The 12544-nt window shown below is 41.9% G+C and overlaps 1 protein-coding gene across 3 annotated transcripts in view; it reads right to left on the bottom strand.

Moving 5' to 3' along the window:
• LOC106584329 (FAS-associated factor 1) overlaps nucleotides 1-12544 on the bottom strand; it is an 88284-nt gene that overhangs the window by 49228 nt on the left and 26512 nt on the right. For all 3 annotated transcript variants that reach the window (XM_014169488.2, XM_014169485.2, XM_014169487.2), the window contains exon 8: nucleotides 2881-2964. In XM_014169488.2, the coding sequence (XP_014024963.2) occupies nucleotides 2881-2964 (84 nt within the window). The remainder of the gene's footprint in view (nucleotides 1-2880; nucleotides 2965-12544) is intronic.

The following is a 12544-nucleotide window of genomic DNA, read 5'->3' as shown; positions in this document are numbered from 1 at the left end:
TATAGGCCTATACTGCCAAATGAGCATCACCCTCATTTCTGTAGCCAGGTTGCTTGCATTTCCCTTTATTCTCTGATTATATTTCACTTCCTTTTCTTTTGAAATATCAAGTTACCTCACTGAATCACATTGCCAACCAAAACAAGAGGTTTCTTCCTGCTCGGATTTCATTTTTATGTAGGCTAACCTTTTGTGGTGCTACACACAATGAAGGCACAGTACCAGGGACGTGAAGTACGGAAAGAAATAACTAATTTCTCCAAAAGTAAGCTCCTACCCGGTTTGCTTTCATGTACAAAAAATAAATAAAAAGCAACCCAACAATCATCGAAGATTTCAATTTATGAGCGTAAAGCACAATTATAAAACAGAAGTAGGTAAAATAAGTCAATTAGCTGCTAAATCTATAATTAGACAATTCAAAGCCTTAGATTTTCAACATCCACAAGGATGTAAATGAAAGTGACTCCTGGCAATTGGTTGCCAAAAGGCTGTGTGGGTTGGAGTGGCTGGCAGAGGTGGTACCCAGCGGAGCTTGTGAAACGATCTTTAACTCCAGAGAGCTGCTCCAGCAGTGTACAGTACACGACTATGCCATCACCAATATAACGCCTGTAATCTAAAACATGTACATGTCGTTTATCTGTGACTGAATTTTTTTTCTCCACATTCACTTGAATGTAGACACTCACGCAATAATTTCTGATATTGCAACGGGTCTTGGGTCTTTAATTATAAAACGGTCAGGTGGTAATAAAACCTCTTGGTTTGAACAATATTGATCTACAAATTGAATAAACGTAAAATTATTACACGTTAAAAGGGAATTCTGCCCCCCCCCCCCACACAAAACAATAAGTGAGAGCATATGCTGAGAATAATGAAAGCAGAGCTGAGTAATAGTCATCGATTCTGACTCCTTGAAAATGTAATTTGAAGCCATGTTTATTGGTACAAATCCCCAGAGATGAGGTGGGGTTAATGAGATATGCAATGAAACAGCCAGGCTGGCATGCAAGGGCTTTTCTGTGTAATGCTCAGAGAGACAGTTCAGTAAGGGTCTGGAGGGCCATTATTGCAATCAAGGCTTTTAATATCTCTTCCCAGGAAACATGGGAGCAGAGAACCACCTTAGCCAGGCTATGGCAAGGCACATGCCTATGACATACGCCCACCTTCTATTCATCCCCAAGCTACCTTAGCACTTTGGTCAAGTCAAGGCTCATTGATAAGCAGCCTCAGTCATATTCTGGGAAGTGAGAGATGGTGGGTTCAAAGGGCTGTGAAGTGATATTGTACACTTTACTGTGGTTTCTGAATGGACTTGATTTCTCAGCAAGAGTTATTGGTGCCCGTCTAATGAAAGAGATGGATAACAATTAAAATATACAGAACATTCTCTTTCATTGAAATAGTCTAACCAGGTGAATCCAGGTAAAACGTGTGATCCCGTATTGATGTCACTTGTTAATTCCACTTCAAAATCAGTGTGGGTGAAGGGGAGGAGACAGGTTAAAGAAGGATTTTAAGCCTTGAGACATGGATTGTGTATGTGTGCCATTGGGTGAATAGGCAAGACAAAATATTTAAGTGCCTTTAAAAGGGGTATGGTAGTAGGTGCCAGACGGTTTTTCATGCTCAACAGTTTCCCGTGTCTCAAGAATGGTCCACCACACAACTGTGGGAAGCATTGGAGTCAACCTGGGCCAGCATCCCCGTGGAACGCTTTCGACACCTTGTCGAGTCCATAACCCAACAAATTCAGGCTGTTCTGAGGTCAAAAGGGGGTGCAACTCAATATTAGGTAGGTGTTCCTGTTTACTACAACGTCATTTGAGAGGTTGCCTTTGGCCACAACATTTAGCTTTAGGACACACAAAGGACAAACAATTTGGAACAAAAAGGATGTAGAACCTTTTGTCTCAGCCTTTCAGGAAAATACATGGTTGCAATGTAGGCCTATTTGCTTTCACAAGAGAGCAACCAAGCGAGTCCTAAAAGCTTCACTAAAAACTAAAAAACGGTGCAGTTATTTTTCATTCAATATGTCAAATATCATTTTTGAATGTAGATGGGAAAAGAGAGGGTTCCCATCTGAACCAAAAAACATTTACAGAACAGGTTACTGAACTCTGTACTACTATATCTAAAACAGAAATGTTATTATATATTTGAATCATGACCCAGGCAAGGTGTAGTGAAGATGATGCCATAAAATATTGTAATAAGAACTTATACTTCAAAAAGCAAAGATAACATTTAAGGGACCAACAAAATGTGTGCACAACAGCACAGTTGCATAACCATCCATACAATTAGCATGGGAACATATAGGCCTAAGCTGTCAAATAAAAGCACGAGGGAGGGGGTTCCTCAGGTCTTCGTGTGAGGACCGCTTCTGAGCACTTTGACTAAGTTCAGCTGAATGGCTGGGAACCATGACCCCGGGCAGGAGAGGTCAGTGACACTCAATGATGTGAGCTTTAATGTCTACAGACAGAAGGACATGGGGGACAGTCTTTGACAACTTAATTAGTTTCAACATCTGGGCAGATGGTTTCAGCATTGAAAACATTGAACAGTTTCTCTCAATTGGGATTCACTACATATTGTGAAATAACAGGCTTTTGCCTCGCCTTCATGGAAAAAACTAACAGGGCCTTGAACCTTTAAATCATGACCGCTCAGCAGATAAAGACCTACATGTAAAATGAGCCTGTTAGAAGACCATCTTTGACGGGATATATTGTGAAATGAAAACATGGTAACACATTTCCTCATGCATTTCAAGACTGCCGGTGAACAACAGCTATAAAAGGCTGAAGACAGAATTGTCGTTCCCAAGCCAAAGAGACATGTTGGTGTGTTTTTGTTCCTTACTGAATCAGATGCCGAAGCAGGCCAACCCTCCCACTGTTGGTGTCGCACTGGGATGTTTGTCAGGTCTGAAACATTCCTCTTCACCTGAAGAAAAAAAAATGACAATGGCAAATAATTATGAAAATCATTTCAGGTTTATCAAACGTGAAGCAAACAAATTTTAAACCGCAAATATCAGTAAGTAAGCTGTACCAGACGATAAAAACAAACGCATCATGAAATAGACAAAACATCAGTGTGTGCTGTCGGCATAGCTTTGACAGTTCCTTCCACACCTTCACAGGAGACAGAGAGATAGCCACACACTTTAGCATCACTGGGAATAACAAAGATGGCGGGAGGGCACAATGGACAGAGAAAGAGCCCCCATGTTACCTGCATTCTGCGGATGCCTCGCTTAATTCCCAGGAACAACAGAACCACGCTCTGAAATTAACAGTATTTCTCTTCTCCCATTCATGCGCGGTGTATTTGCACTTAATAACATTCCGTGCTTTTAAACAGTTAGCAGCGTCCCCGAGCGACACGCTCAACCGTCCCTGGCCTGTTGGTTTAAAGCCCAACGCCAGCCTGATGTGCAGTGGCCAAGGGTGATCAAAGCAGGCGTCGTCTGAGCGTGTTGGACGCTGGATTCTAGCGCATTACGCCAGCAGAATGCACTACCCTGCGGGGGCAGATACTGATGTTGAGCAAACTGGCCATTGTGGTGGAAAGCTCCCTCCACACACAGCCAAATCCTCCCTCTAACACTCAGAGGGTGATGTATCTTTGGTGAGATGGAAGGCTCGTGCCCATAGAGGTGGAAACTCCAAGAACGTTACAAAAACAGAGGATGCCAAGCAAAGCATGCAGCGCTCACACTGGTCTATGGGCAGTGTGTGAACTCTCACTTTCAAAATGAGCCTATATTACATTTTCAGACCAATCTGCTAATATCAAGTTGATCTAAAGCAAATTGCTAGTTAATGAGGTATAAGACAAAGCCCCTACATCTACTACCATTTCAGAAATGATTGAGGAGCAAACATCCCTCAGTAGAGTGCTTTTCCATATTTATTATTCTTAATTTTTTAAACTGCAGACGAGTGTTTTTGTTGGGGTTGTCACCTGGTAAGAAGCAGACTGTCCTGAACCTGCATTGGTAAAAATGTATACATAAGAACTGACATGGGATCATGATATTCAAAAGTCATTCTCTCTTCTCTGAAGCAGGACGCAAGTCTAAAACACACATGCAGTGGGGTCAGGCTGGGTGGCCAGTGTTATTATAGAGTGTAATAACCATGTTTGACCAGAGGGCTACAGGGATTTCTCCTCCGAGTGCTGACCGTCAGGCAGGCGTAAACACTAGCGCCCAGCCTGTAATGAAGCGTCTCCAGTCAGAGCTTAAAGCAGCCTCAGAGAAACAACAAACTAACACCCATACAGAGTTCCTGATGACTGCAAGCAGGCCGTGGCACCTTAACCAGACCTACTCTATCAGATCAGCCCAATCTCATACTCCTATTCACTCAGTGTACAAAACATTAAGAACACATGCTCTTTCCATGACAGACTGACCAGGTGATGTTAGATCCACTTCATAATCAGTATAGATGAAGGGGAGGAGAACAGTTAAAGAAGGATTTTTAAGCCTTGAGACAATGGATTGTGTATGTGTGCCATTCAGTGGGTGAATGGGCAACACAAGATTTGTGCCTTTGAACGGTGTATGGTAATAGGTGCCAGGCGCACCGGTTTGTATCAAGAACTCAACGCTGCTGGGTTTTTCCACACTCAACCGTTTCTCGTGTGTATCAAGAATGGTCCACCACTCAAAGGACATCCAGCCACCTTGACACAACTGTGGGAAGCACTGGAGTCAACATGGACCAATATTCCTGTGGAACACTTGACACCTTGTAGAGTCCATGTCCCAATGAACTGAGGCTGTTCTGAGGGCAAAAGGGTGTACAACTCAATATTAGGAAGGAATTCCTGATGTTTTATTCACTGAAAATGTTAACTCCAATATTTCACAATCTCACAAAGTTCTGACTAGAGCATAGTAGACAGAACTTCAAGGAGAGACCAAAAAAACAAGAATCTATAATTTTATGATTAGCAAGCAACTGAAATTTGACATGTAAACAAAGTAATGTTTCAACAAAACTACTATGAGTAAAATATAAGGGGAGTTGGGAAATTACTGAATGAGTGATTGGGCTCATCCTGTTTGCTTATAACCACCATATTGGCTAATTCTCTCTGAAGCTGCCCTAAAATCAATATAAGACCAGGATAAAATTAATAGTCAATAACGAAAGTTATTTATACAAATTGTGCTCCAAAGGATTAGCCGATACTCTAAATCTATGGTCACCTTCATTCCTAGTCAAATCACCAAACATTTCTGTAGGAAAGCCAACGATAAAGGCCCTCCTTTTTTTTCATGTTGCGCTGTTGTTGGCAGGTGCACTTGATTCAGAAGCCCTGCGCAACATGTAGGCAAAGTGTTCACATTTTGAACTATTTCATGTCTGAAAACACAAACTCCGCCTACACGGCCGGGAGATTTGTGGCTAAATCTTATATGCCTACTGCGCTGGCCAAACCATGTCACCACCATTAACTCCCTCAGACATTTCACCCACTATTGTGACCTCACCAACTGGAGTCACAGGTTCTCATAACTGTCCCTGAGGTCCTTTGATCTGACCATCCTGATGAAATCCCTATGCACCTAGCTACAGCTTACACGATCCCGGCTTTGGGGTTGTCAAAACATAAAACTCGCTTCTCTCTACTTCCACTCACACTGCAGCCGCAATTTAATGAGTAGCCAAGTGTACCGATAGCTAAGGCATCAAATTAACGTTTGGGTCCACCAGCCACTGTCGCAGGTAGATAAAAGAAAGAAAAATCTACCAGCCAAATCTACAAATATTTCTGGCGCGCTATTTTTAATTTTTTTGTGACCGGAGACTTTTAACCAAAATATCACAGATGAGAAATGTAAAAAATGAACCTGCCTCTAAGGGCGGGAGGTTACTGTGGTAGCGCCACTCGAGTAGTGATGGGCATTCCGGCTCTTTCAGTGAGCAGGCTCGTTCGGCTCAACTCACCAAAAAGAGACGGCTGTTTTGGCTCCCAAACGGCTCTTTAAAAAAAATCTGTTTAGTATTTTTTCAAGTCAAACAGTTTGCGATAGTTTGACTATGATTGGTGTTAAAACAATTCTAATTCAATTATTAAATGAAATCATACTCTACCTTAACCACAATGTATTTAAAATGCATTGGTTTATGAAAAAGGCTATAAAACATTTGCATTTAAAGTATAACTTTTTAATGTATATAAACAAAGTGCATATAAATCTAACCATTCAAAACTAATACAATCTGAACAGCATAATAGAATATTGCACCATATCAAAGAAAAAGAATTTGCAAAACTGCAGCATCCCACTTAAAACATTACACTGGTCCCTCTTTTCTCTCTTCTATATTACCATGTTATAAAAAAAAGCAGCACACAGCAATGCTGACCATATTTAGCTTTCATGAGAAATTTGCATTCAGAAATGCAAGCTGCCTCACTTGAGGGGCTGATGCGGTTTCTTCTCTCAGTAATTATTTGTCCTGTTTTCGAGAAGACCCTCTCAGAGGGAACGGATCTGGCCACTATGCAGAGTCTCCCTGTCATGACTTTAGTAAGCCGTGGGTAGACCGAGGCCTTGTTCTTCCACCAGCTCAGAGGATCTGCAGATCCTATTTGGCTCCTCCAAATAGGATCGGACATCCATTATGGCATCTGCTGAGGGATTCCTTCGTGCTGCATCCCCAGTTGCTCTCTCGTCAAACAGCATCCAAACAGCAGACGTTTGTGGCACTACTGCTGGTGCTTCTGTTCCATCTGATCCCTCTTCTTCCTGTTGCCCTGGTGCCTGAGCCAGCTGACTGCTGGGACTGTCCCTCCCTGCTGCTGAGGTTATTCTTTGAAGAGCCTCATCAATCGCTCTGGCATCACTGAAGGCTAACTTCTTAAACCCGGGTCAAGTGCAACGGTTTCTGATAGCACATGATTATATTCCATTCTGTGGAACTTTCTGTCCATTGATGAACATAGGGTGTCCATCAACTCTGTCATGTCCTGTGGTTACATTTGCTTCTCTAAGGCGGCTGCTGGCTGTGATTCGCTGCAAACCCTTACACAGGAGTATCATTTTTGAGGCTGTCACAAAGCTGAAGAGAGAGAACAGTAACTTATTAGTTCAGGTTCATGTTTTATCTACTGCTCATATACATATGTAGTAATAGCTGCTTACTGAAGCGCTCTCCACTGTGACCTGCTCAAAGGGTTCCAGGACTCCGCACACCTCCTCCACCATCTCCCATTCCTCCTGGGTCAGAGCATCAACAGGTGCATTGACAATGGCCAGGGTAGAGATCCTTTGACTCAAGAAACCGCTTCAACATATAAAATGCTGAATTCCATATTGTAGTGCAGTCTTGTTTAGGCCTTAGCTCAGGCATCCCCATCTGGCGTTGTGTAGACTTTAGTTTTTCAGGCCCTACTGTGCTCCTGTGGAAGTATTCCACAGCTGCTTTCACTTTGTCCACAGCGGGCTTTATCACCTTCAGAGCATCTTACAAAATCAGGTTGATTGTGTGGGCAACGCATGGATGATGGGTCCATTTTACTTGCCATTCTCTGGCCACTCAACAATTCCTCTGCCAAGTTTTCTGAGGTGTGTCTGTCGCTGAACTCAAAGCAGTCCAGAAGACAGCTAGACATTGAAAAATCTTCAATGAAGTGACATGTAACCGACATGTAAGAAGTGGTTACCCTTGATGTCCAGCAGTCAGCGGTAAGGCAAACTGCAGTAGCTTTTTGGACTCTTTCCCACACTGAAGCCTGTGTGCTCTCAAAAGCCTGTGTGCTCACTGAAGCCTGTGTGCTCTCAAGTTGTGGATTAAGTGATTTTGAAAGGGTTTTCCTGCTTGGAATTGTGTACATTGGATTTAGACTATTGCTATAATTTCTAAAACCTCTGTCCTCCACGATCGAAAATTACTGGAAATCGGTGGCAATCGTTTTAGCCAATGCAATATCAATTTGGCCTTGTTTTGCTAGACAGACAGACAGACTTTGGCATAAACTGGTCCATAGAAGACTGCGTTGCTGTGGGTCGTGGAGTAGGCCTACTTGACTGAGTGGATACATCTCCACGTGTGTAGGTGCTGGCTCCACCACCATCACTAGCAGGCCCGCTAGTTTGTCGAAGCTCCGCTACAGCTAGCTTCACAGTCGGGTGAACAGTTTGCATATGCCGGTGTAGCTTGTGCGTAGAACCGGCTTTATATGAGATTTTTTGGGGGCAAATTCTACTGTGCTCTAACATTGTCGACATCATTAAAATGCATCCAAGTGCCACTGTGCTTCCAACTCTTTTTCCAGCTGTTTTCACAGTTGTCCTTCCTCTCTCTCCTCGGCTGCTAAGCGTGTGGCTGTTAGTCTGAGCAGACAGTCAGAACGAATGCGTGCTTGAGCATTTAGGCCTATATTATTTTATTTATTTTTACGCACTTTGAATTAGTTAATTCAATTCATTTAAAAATCTTTTTATTATTCATATATCTTTAAAATATTTTTATAAAGAGATTCGGCTCTTCTGATATGTGAGCCGGCTCCCAACGTTCACCTACAAGAGCCAGCTCTTACAGCCGACTCGTTCAGAAACAACCCATCACTACACTCGAGTCATGGTGGTGCCTGTGAGATTGAGTCTGACTAGTAGAAGTGTTGTCTTCTCTTTCCTAGCAGTTGAAACTCAAACATAGAAAAACAAGCAACCTTGAGAACAAAACAATGTAAATAGCCAAGAAAAACAAATCACTTCAGCAGACGTTCGTTTCAAGTAAATTAGACAAACTTCTATGCCTGTGCACAGCGCAATAGGCTACATAGCATTCGTAGTTCTTTTGACTTTGTGCTATTCATTTACCAGCTATGAAACAAAACAGTACAAGTATTTTGAAAACAGCTACTGAAACATTTATTTTATTATAAATGTATTCATACTTGACTATTTGATTTCACAAGTAACAGTGAAATGCTCGCACTGTGGAGCCCTGACCACCCTCCAAAGTGGCTGGTAAAATAGACATTTTGCCAGCCAATAACAAAACTTACTCGCATTTGGCAGGTGTTAATTTAGGCCTGTCGATAGACCTGTGTTTTTGTTATTATGAGCAGGCCATCGTATTTTAATATCAATGAGTATTTCACCTTCTCTGGTCATAGGAACAACATGAATTTGTGCCTGAGGCAGATGTGGTGCGAATCGAGTTTCACCATCAAGTGGAAGACTGTGTCCCCTCTCTCCGGTCAGTCTCACCGGAGAAAAGGAAGGAGAGAGCATGGACCGTGAGAGGCGGATCCTCTGCTGCTATCTCCCTCCCTCCGCTGAGACTAATGCCGTGTTCAAAACAACTGTGGACTCGGAAGTCTGACTTCAGTGCGTTCCAGACAATTGGGAACTGAAAAGAAAAAACAAGATGGGAAAAATTGTTTTGAACGGTCATCCAACTTCGACTTGAAGTTCATTGACGTCATGATTTAACCGTTTTTTCCAAGATCCCTGTTGTCTCGAAAGCCCCATGACCATCAGATGCAGGTGCCATCAATGCAGTAAAATAAAAAGTCAAATTAGTAAATTATTTCAATATATGCTAAACTGTGCCTCACAAGTGCTATAGCAACTGATCTCTTTTGTTGTCAAAGTTCGAATTTTTAAATATAATACGGTCTGAGAAGATCAATATTGGCAGGCCAGGCATATAGCCAATATGCTGTGATAATGTATTAAGCCTACTGGTCAAACCTCATCCGTACAGAACTGTTTTCATTGGGTTAATGTTACATTTTTTAAGTCACTTTTAAAAATAAATTCTGGGCAGTAGATCGACTTGCTTTTTGACTGTGAAGTGATATGGACTCAGAAAAGGTTGGTGACCACTGCTCTAAACTATGATATCTTAACTAAATATAAAAATTAAGATTTAGAAAAATTGTTGTTATTTGTGGTTTACATGATACCCAGCAAAAACCAACTATATCCTCTATAAATACAAAACACTTGTTCAATTTACCTTCTTAGGTACAACTTAAAGATGTATCAATCTATGGCAGTGAATAAGAATGCATAAGTGTCTGTTCTGAAGCACCACAAGCACACTAATAAACAACGGCTGAATGAATTAAATTGTCTCAAAGTAAATCTGAAACTGCACTTTTCACAAGATCAAACTATACAGTTAAATGCAGTTTGTGATGTCACCACTAGATATCTGCATTTCTATTAAGTAGATTCACTACAGTGCTTTACAACAGTCATAGGTCATGTAAAGAAACACTAAGGCAACCTGGCAATGAGAGCTTGTTATAACAGATAAAACAATGAGCCAGATATTTCACGGACGTGTAAATGTGAAGCATCCGGTTGGCGTTACCACTCACTATGGTGATGAGAGGAAGCCCAGTGGCCGGCAGTGGGAGAAGATGGAGTGACATGGATTTTGGCTGACATTGTGCTAATTTTCTCATTGATTAAATATTTTCTCAATACAGTTGTTTCCAAAACAAAAATCTGTTATGGACAGAGTGGACTAAGTTTTGTAGATTTTACCCTTTGCCAAAGTAAAAAAAAAAAAAAAGAGTTGTTTAAGAGTGCAAGGGCGAATTGAGTTATTGAACACAAGCACTTCAGAGTAGGAGTTCCCTAACGGAAATAGGCAAATACATACTAGAACACGCAAATAGGCTCTGCTTGCTTGTTCTGCCCACTATGATTCATTTGGTCCCATTGGAAAATGACAGGCTGTGGTCGATCTTGGATAATTTATAAAAATCTTTATGACAGGCAAAAACGCTACTTGAAAATGTTCTTTCTGAAACCATAATATAACTTACACTGTCATTCAATACAAAATATATTAGCCTCCTTAAAGTATTCAGACACCTTGATTTTTTCCCACATTGTTACTTTACAGCCTTATTCTAAAAAGTATTAAATAAAACTCTCAATCTACACACAATACCCCATAATGACAAAGCGAAAAGGTTTGACATTTTCGCAAATGTATAAAAATAATGATTAAAATGTATTCAGACTTTTTGCTGTGAGACTTGGAATTGAGCTCTGCTGCATCCTGTTTCCATTGATCATCCTGGAGATGTTTCTACAACTTGGACTCCACCGGTGATAAATTCAATTGATTGGACATGATTTGGAAAGGCCCACACCTGTCTATATAAGGTCCCACAGTTGACAGTGCATGTCAGAGTAAAAACAAAGCCACGAGGTCGAAGGAATTGTCCGTAGATCTCCAAAACAGGATTGTGTCGAGGCACAGATCTGGGGAAGGGTACCAAAACATTTCTGCAGCATTGAAGGTCCTCAAGAACACAGTGGCCTCCATCATTCTTAAATGGAAGATGTTTACCAAGACTAATCCTAGAGCTGGCCGCCCAGCCCAACTGCGCAATCATGGAAGGGCCTTGGTCAGGGAGGTGGCCAAGAATCCGATGGTCACTCTGACAGAGCTCCAAAGTTCCTCTGTGGAGATGGGAGAACTTTCCAGAAGGACAGCCATCACTGCAGCACTCCACCAATCAGGCCTTTATGGTAGAGTGGCCAGACGGATGCCCCTCAGTAAAAGGCACTTGATAGCCAGCTTGAAGTTTGCCAAAAGACACCTCAAGGACTCTCAGACCATGACAAACAAGAATCTCTGGTCTGATGAAACCATGATTTAACTCTTTGGCCTGAATTCCAAGTGTCACATCTGGAGGAAACCTGGCACCATCCCTACGGTGAAGCATGGTGGTGGCAGAATCATGCCGTAGGGGTGTTTTTCAACGGCAGGGACTGGGAGACTAGTTAGGATCGAGTGAAAGATAAACGGAGCAAAGTACAGAGAGATCCTTCATGAAAACCTGCTCCAAAGCGCTCAGGACCTCAGCCTGGGGTGAAAGTTCACCTTCCAACAGGACAACAACCCGTAGCACACAGCCATGACAACGCAGGAGTGGCTTCAGGACAAGTCTCTGAATGTCCTTGAGTGGCCCAGCCAGAGCCCAGACTTGAAGCTGTGCAGCAATGCTCCCCATCCAACCCGAGAGCTTGAGCGAATCTGTATAGAAGTATGGGAGAAACTCCTCAAATACAGGTGTGCCAAGCTTATAGCGTCATACCCAAGAAGACTCGAGGTTGTAATTGCTGCCAAAGGTGCTTCAACAAAGTACTGAGTAAAGGGTCTGAATACTTATGTAAATGTGATATTTTTATTTTTGATAAATTCGCAACAATTTCTAAAAACCAGTTTTTGCTTTGTCATTATGGGGTATTGTGTGTAGATTGAGGGAATATTTTTTTAATACATTTTAGACTAAAGCAGTAACATAACAAAATGTGGGAAAAGTCAAGGGGTCTCAATACTTTCCGAAGGCACTGTATTTCAAGTCAACTGCAAAAGTAATTAGCTGATAACTGAAAACATTCATGCACAAGAATGCTTGCTGTTTTAGTCACATATTCTAATTGAGCTAGCCAGCCAGCTAGCTAACAATCTTAACACATGAATGCAAGCACATGGCCTAAATGATAATTGGCACAGATTAG

Source organism: Salmo salar, chromosome ssa23, assembly GCF_905237065.1.
Source record: "Salmo salar chromosome ssa23, Ssal_v3.1, whole genome shotgun sequence".
Taxonomy (NCBI): Eukaryota; Metazoa; Chordata; class Actinopteri; order Salmoniformes; family Salmonidae; genus Salmo; species Salmo salar.
This window is presented reverse-complemented; position numbering and strand designations above follow the sequence as displayed.